Source organism: Arabidopsis lyrata, assembly GCF_000004255.2.
Source record: "Arabidopsis lyrata subsp. lyrata unplaced genomic scaffold ARALYscaffold_8, whole genome shotgun sequence".
NCBI classification, from domain to species: domain Eukaryota; kingdom Viridiplantae; phylum Streptophyta; class Magnoliopsida; order Brassicales; family Brassicaceae; genus Arabidopsis; species Arabidopsis lyrata.
This window is the reverse complement of record NW_003302548.1, coordinates 10,004,650-10,011,533: the sequence shown is the minus strand read 5'-3', so window position 1 is coordinate 10,011,533 and position 6,884 is coordinate 10,004,650. Positions and strand designations below refer to the sequence as shown.

The window sequence follows — 6,884 nt, the reverse complement described above, 5'->3', positions numbered from 1 at the left end:
CGCCTGTCATAATGTAGTGCTTTATTGGCTCCCTCCAGTCAGCCCTCCAGTCTTAAGCCGGATTTTGGTCAACCTTGTGAAATACTCGTGGCTCTGGCTCGGGATGTTCGTTTGGTTCAAGAACATCCTCCTCGATTAACGGTTTGGTTTCTAACATTGTTTCTGGAATCACATCTTCAGCTAAGACAACGGGTTCCTTGTTAGATGTATTTGATCCCTTTGACTTCCTCCGTTTGTTGGGTGGTGGTTCGATCTCTGGTTCGCCACGGTCGCGTGCCGCTGCTCGAGACCTTGTAATGACGAGGGTTTCTTTGCTATCTTGAATGCTTCGTTCCGAAATGCATTCCACTGGAATAACTCTTTTCAACTCAGGATCTGATGTTGACGCTAATGTGGCAAGTGCATCCGCAGTTGTATTCTCTCCCCGAGGTATGCGGATTAATTCGAATTTCGAGAAATTTTTAGATAGATCCTTCACCACTTCGAGGTATGCTTCCATTCTTGAGTCTTTGGCTTCATAGTCTCCATTAAACTGGTTAACTACTAATTGCGAATCGCAATAAGCCACTATTTCTTTAGCACCAACTCCTTGTGCCAATCGAAGTCCGGCAATCAGGGCTTCGTATTCTGCCTCGTTGTTGGAGGCATTGAATAACAATCGGAATGACTGTTCTAGAATTTCTGATGTTGGAGACTCCAACTTGATTCCCACTCCGGATCCTTGTTTTGTTGAAGACCCATCTACGTGTAATTTCCGAGTTTGGTTCTCCGGTTGTTCTATCGTTCCAGGTATTGGTAGTTCGCTCAGGAAATCTGCTAAGACCTGAGCCTTCATACTGATCTGGCTTTTGAACTCTATGTCGTACTCGCTTAATTCTACCGCCCATTTCGCCAAACGTCCGGACTGACTTGGACTATGAAGTATTGTTCGGAGTGGCTGGTTGGTTAATACTTCAATCGGATGGGATTGAAAGTACGGGCGCAGCTTCCGAGCTGAGGTCACCACCGCGAGTGCGAGTTTTTCCATCATTGTATATCTGGTTTCTGGATCCGTCATCGACTTACTTACATAGTAAATCGGCTTCTGTTCCCCGCGGTCTTCCCGCACCAAGACTCTACTAATCGCATGGTTTGAAACTGATATATATAAATAAAGCTTTTCATCCACTTCTGGCTTAGACAATATGGGTGGAGTGGTTAAATATGCCTTAAGCTGCCCAAAAGCTTCTTCACACTTCTCATCCCAAAGGAATCCTTTGTTTCCTCTTAGGATTTGGTAGAAAGGTAACGACTTATCCGTTGATCTTGAGATAAAACGATTCAAAGCCGCGATCCGCCCGGTCAACCGTTGTACTTCCTTGAAGTTTCTTGGAGATGGCATATTTAGAAAAGCGTTAATTTGATTTAGATTGGCTTCAATCCCTCTTTCTGTCACGATATAGCCAAGAAATTCTCCGGATGGGACTCCAAATGTGCACTTCGCCGAGTTCAGCTTCATTTGATATTTATTGAGAATATCAAAACATTCCTCTAAATGCTTAACGTGATCCTCTTTCTTTAACTATTTAACCAACATATCATCTATGTAGACTTCCATTGTTTTCCCGAGATGATTATGGAACATCTTGTTAACCAAACGTTGATATGTTGCTCCTGCATTTTTCAAACTAAAAGGCATTACCTTGTAACAATAGATACCTCTATCAGTGATAAACGACGTTTTTTCTTGGTCTTCGGGGTTCATCATTATTTGATTATAACCCGAGAAGGCATCCATGAATGTTAACAGCTCGTTCCCAGCGGTGGACTCTACAAGTCGATCTATATGTGGGAACGGGAAACTATCTTTGGGACATGCTTTATTGAGGTCTGTGAAGTCGATGCAAACCCTATCCTTCCCATTCTTTTTCTTGACAACGACAGTGTTTGCTACCCATTCCGGATATTGCACTTCTCTTATGGACCCTATCTTCAAAAGTTTATCCACTTCGTCATTTACTATTTTCGCTCGCTCCACTCCAAGCTTTCTTCTTTTTTGTTTCACCGGTTTGAAGCTTGGATCCACGTTTAGTTCATGACAAATTATACTTGGATTTATGCCAGGCATGTCCGCTGCTGACCATGCAAACGATGTTTTGTTTTTCCTTAAGAGTTCGATCAAAGCTTCTTTTATTTGGCCAGTCAAAGTTGCCCCAATTCGAATTTTCTGGTCCGGCTTATCTTCTTCCAACACCACTTCGATTACTACATCATCTTTCTTCTGCCCGCTAGGAAATTTTGTTCTTAGTCCTTCTTTTGCGGGCTTTGTTAATTGCTATTGAATCTTCATACGGTGGCTAGCTAGATAACACGTCCGTGAAGCTTCTTGGTCTCCCCGAATTGTTTCTACTCCTCTTGACGTTGGAAATTTGATACATTGATGATATGTAGAGGGGACTGCTTTCATTTGATAAATCTAGGGAGTACCGAGGATGATGTTGTAAGCTGCGGGCTTATCGAAGACAACGAAGTCCACGATCTTCGATACTTTTTTGGCAAGGACCGGTAGCTTGATTGCCCGAGAGACATGGCTGATTCACTTGTGAATGCAACTAATGGAGACGGAGGCCCTACTATATCCGCCCGACTAATTCCCATTCTTTCTAGAGTACTTAAAAAGATCAAATCGACCGAACTGCCTGTATCTATAAGGATCCTTGATACGTCGAAGTTGGCAACGTCAAGGGTAATGACTAGAGCATCATCATGAGGTCTTTCGAGGTACCGCGTTTCTTCTTCATTAAATGATATTGATGCACCTTGAAAATCGACTTCTTCGCTTAAACTTGCTTTGAGTAGGATATTTCGTCTATGCTTCTTGATGGAACTTATCGAATCTCCGCAAAATTTGGAACCTCCTAGAATAACATTGATCTTACCCTTAGAATTCCTTGGTTCTTCCTCGTTGGTTAACCTTGGTCTTTTAGAATTTTGATCTTTGGAACTTTCCTTTGCTTCGTGGTATTCCTTCACAAAATATTTTATATCGAATTTGGAAAGATCTCCACTAGCCCAAAGCTCTGCGAGGTGCCTTTTAAGAACGCTGCAATCTGTGGATGTCGGATTCACACACTCAAGTATTTTGTTAAGTAGGAAAGATTATTCTTGAGAGACAAAAAATGAATATGTAAAAGTTTCTAAATTGCTACGAAAATTGCTCTAGTATTTCTTTCTTCAGAGAGAGATCTCTCCTTTACATGGCCATTGGCCTTTATATTTATACTTAGAGAAATGACATTAAAATGAATAATTAAGTACAATTATTCCTTCTTAAATGTGTCCGTTTTGATTCCTTGACTTTAATGCTCAACGTTTGAATTTGAGTTGACGCGTGATCTTTGTGGGCCTCGCCTTCTCGGCCCAAGTATCCTTGAACCATCTTACCCATGCCTTCTACATCGAACTCATGTCGCAATGCAATCACTTCGAATTCTCGAAGTGGTTGTCACCACTTCGACCGTTCCTTCGGCTCATGGGTCCGATGGGCTTCATTCTTTATGGGCCATTATCTTGACTACGTGGCAATCTTTGGTTGGTCTTGTACTTCTGGTGCGGGATCCGACACCAACAATTAGCCCCCCAAGTTCTTCGAAGTGCCATTCCAATTCGGAGGACTTTAAATGCTCAAGTGGCCAAAGATTGCGCTCGAGAATCTTTCTGATTTCCCGCCAAAAATCTCATCACTCCTTTAATTTCGGCACTAGCCATTTTTAACCAAGCGACATCTGTCATCATTATGACCGTATATTGTTTAATTATTAAAACGGGAAAAACCTTCCCACTTCCCACACGACTTCCGAGGCGGTTTCATCATTAGCTTGAGGTAACTTCTTTTCACCATTACTCTCTTCTTTTACTTTTGTGCTTTAATCAAAAACTCTCTCTACTTTCCTTCACAAAAACCTCTCTTCGCCGGATCTTGAATTTCCTTCCTTCCAATGACTTCCGATTCCGATAGACCCGAATCTCCGTCTTTTGATGAGAGGCGTTCTAGCAATGACGAGTGCACCCGCCCTAACGATATTGCCGGTCCGCACTATAGATCCACCTGCACCCTTCAGTCCCTTGAACGATTGAAAGAGCTCTGCCGAATCCCACCGGGAATTATGGCAGAGGCGCAGATAGCTAATCCTACGGAGTCCCCAGAAAACCATCGCGACGGCTATTTTTGTGTATACGAGATCTATTTTAAGGGTTGCGGGCTGACCTTTCCTCTTCCCGAAGCCCTAGTTCTATACCTAGCGGCTCTTGAAATCGCTCTTCCTCAATTAACTCCCAACCTCCTCCGTACTATTCTTGGAATTATAACAATCGCGGCAGAGGCCGGTTACGTTGTCGGAGTTACTGAACTAAATGAGCTTCTAAGCGTGAGAAGTTCATCGAAGAAAACGGGGTATTTCTCAGCATACCCTAATGCCAATAGGAACATCATTTCGCATCTTCCGAACAAGGATGATAATTGGCATCATTCTTGGTTTCTGATTAAGAAAACTCCCGCTTCGGTTGGAAATCTTGCAGATTTTCTCCCTTCGAAGTGGTCCGCGAAACCCGGTAGAGATTAGGTCGCCCGTGTCTTTCCCGGTTGTTTCTTTATCTTTATTGACTAACACCGTTGTTTCATTTCGCAGCTTTCGTCGCTTCCACTCTCCCATCTGAAGAGTTCATCGAATTCTTCAAAATAATTCTTGAAGGGGAAACCCTTTGGAATTCTTTCACTCTTGATCGATTCCTAGAAGCTAACCATAGACTCAGGATGAGTCCACCTGGTCATCTTCACCAAATTCCGCCTCCTCCCTCAATTCAGGGGATGTCATCTCGGGCTCTTGCGGCCAAGCGTAAGATGCTTTCCAAGCCGATGGCTGAGGCCTGCGAGGAGAAGAAAAAGTTTCTCGCGACTTCTATAGACAAGAGGGACTACAGTAGGACCCTGCTGGTTGATGATGGGAGTGCCGAAGGGGCCAGATCCGTTGCTTCTTTCAGATTAACTCCTCGTCGTGATCGTCATGATTCACATTCTCCTCGGAGGGACCGATCTCCTCGCCGTGATTTACCTCGTCCTCCCCGAGATGATTTTAGCAACGAACCAATTAAGAACTTGGTTCGCCGGAAGAGAGACAAGTCCTCTCGCAGTGATTCTTCCCCGCAAAGGGAAAAGTCAAGGGCCCGGACTGATAGTTCACCTCGATCGTCTCCTCCTACGGAACCAATGGGTCCTCCGCGACCGGTTGATATGTCTTCCTCTTCCCAGCCTGATAGTGGAAAGACTGCCCGGAGCGCATCTCCAAAAAAGGGAGATTCTGAACCTCGAGATGCTTCCTCGGGGTTAAAACCTGCTCTTGTTCCTCAAGTCAAATCGCTTTCAGGTTTGGTGATTCATACAGTCTTCGATGTTTTATTTCCATTAAGATTCCGATTTTTACAACTCTTCTTCCTTCGCAGCTATGGAGAAGGAAGGCAACGTTTTCCGGTGCTTCAAGACCCGATCGGGTTCGATCTTGCCAGACTTCAACAAGTGGCGCCCTGCTATCCATGAACGCTATTTGCTTCATGCTCATCATTCATCCCGAGTTAGTTTAGTTTTAATTTATTATTATTTTTTTATTGCATTGCTATTCAGCGAACTGACTTGCTATCCCGGGTTTATGTATAATACCAGGCTCACGGCGAACTTAACGACATGATCGAACACTATGAAGGGCTGGTACTTGGTCGGGAAAAGGAGATTGACGCGTGGAAGAAAAAACTTTATGCTCTTGAGGCTGAGTTAAGCTCTTCTACCGGCTCCAAACACGAACTGGAAGACAAGGTCGACAATCTAACATCCGAACTGGCGAAGATTAAGGGGGAGCTGCAGGGCCAGTACGACCAGAACTTCAAGCTCCAGGAAGAGTTTTCTGGTGTTCAGGGTAGGCTTCAAGAATCCGAATCAAACGCTGATTCCCTGAACAATCAACTTATCGAGCTTAACGCGAAGTACAAGGCGATTGCCAAATTGCGTGATTCCGAGTTGGCGAGGTCGGCATCAAAATCCAGAAAGGAGGTTAAGGGACGCGGGATGGAGTTGATCCAAGGGGCCATCCGATTCATGCAGACTGAGAAGGCTAGGTCTGATTTGGAATCAGACATCAAGGAGCACGAGAGCAACCTGATCCTGCTGGATCAAATCCATGATACAGATTTCTCCGAGGAGCAAGAAAGGACCGAACTGTCGGCTAATCTTTCTGAAAAGCGGAGTCGTTTGGCAGCTCTTCCTACTTCGACCTTCAACCCTCGGGACTTCGAGGAATTCTTCACTGAATCGCCTCCTATAAGTGAATCAGGTCTAGACTGGGCAGGTAATGCTTGGTTCCTGACATTTACTACCTTTTCCTCACCTTATGTATTTTTTTTTATAAAACAAGTTGACTGGGTCTGTCCTTCCCAGGTTCAAGTGAGGCGGAGGATGTTGTCCCACCCGAAGTACCTGCGACACCGGCGGTCACTCCGGAGGATGGTTGTAATGTAGAGGGCGGACTAAGAGCTCCATCCGACCAAGCACTAGCTAAGGAGGTGAACGACACTTCGGTTGCTGGACCGGGGTCCGAGGTGGATATTACTCCGTAGTGGCTGCGTCCACTTTAAATTGGGAATTATCCCATTTATTTTAAAACTTAATTTCGAACTTGTCTTTGCCTAAGAAGGCTTTATTATTTTCTTTTGAACAAAATATTTGCCTGAGGAGGCTTTTAAACCTTTCTAGGTTGTGACCCAAGGGGGTTTGGTTAAAATTATATGCGGGTTTGCAAAGTCCGCTTTTAACCTTTTGTGGCCTTGTGGTTATGCTTTTGAGATTTTTAGGTTGATCA

At 44.3% G+C, this 6,884-nt stretch overlaps 1 protein-coding gene across 1 annotated transcript; it reads left to right on the top strand.

Annotated features, from left to right (window-relative positions):
- Nucleotides 1-3,977: 3,977 nt before the first annotated feature.
- Nucleotides 3,978-6,642, top strand: LOC110225745 (meiosis-specific protein ASY2-like). The gene is made up of 5 exons (XM_021015711.1): nt 3,978-4,590; nt 4,668-5,402; nt 5,446-5,606; nt 5,696-6,374; nt 6,464-6,642. The coding sequence occupies exons 1-5, from the start codon at nt 3,978-3,980 to the stop codon at nt 6,640-6,642; spliced, it is 2,367 nt and encodes a 788-aa protein (XP_020871370.1).
- The last annotated feature ends 242 nt before the right edge of the window (nt 6,643-6,884 follow it).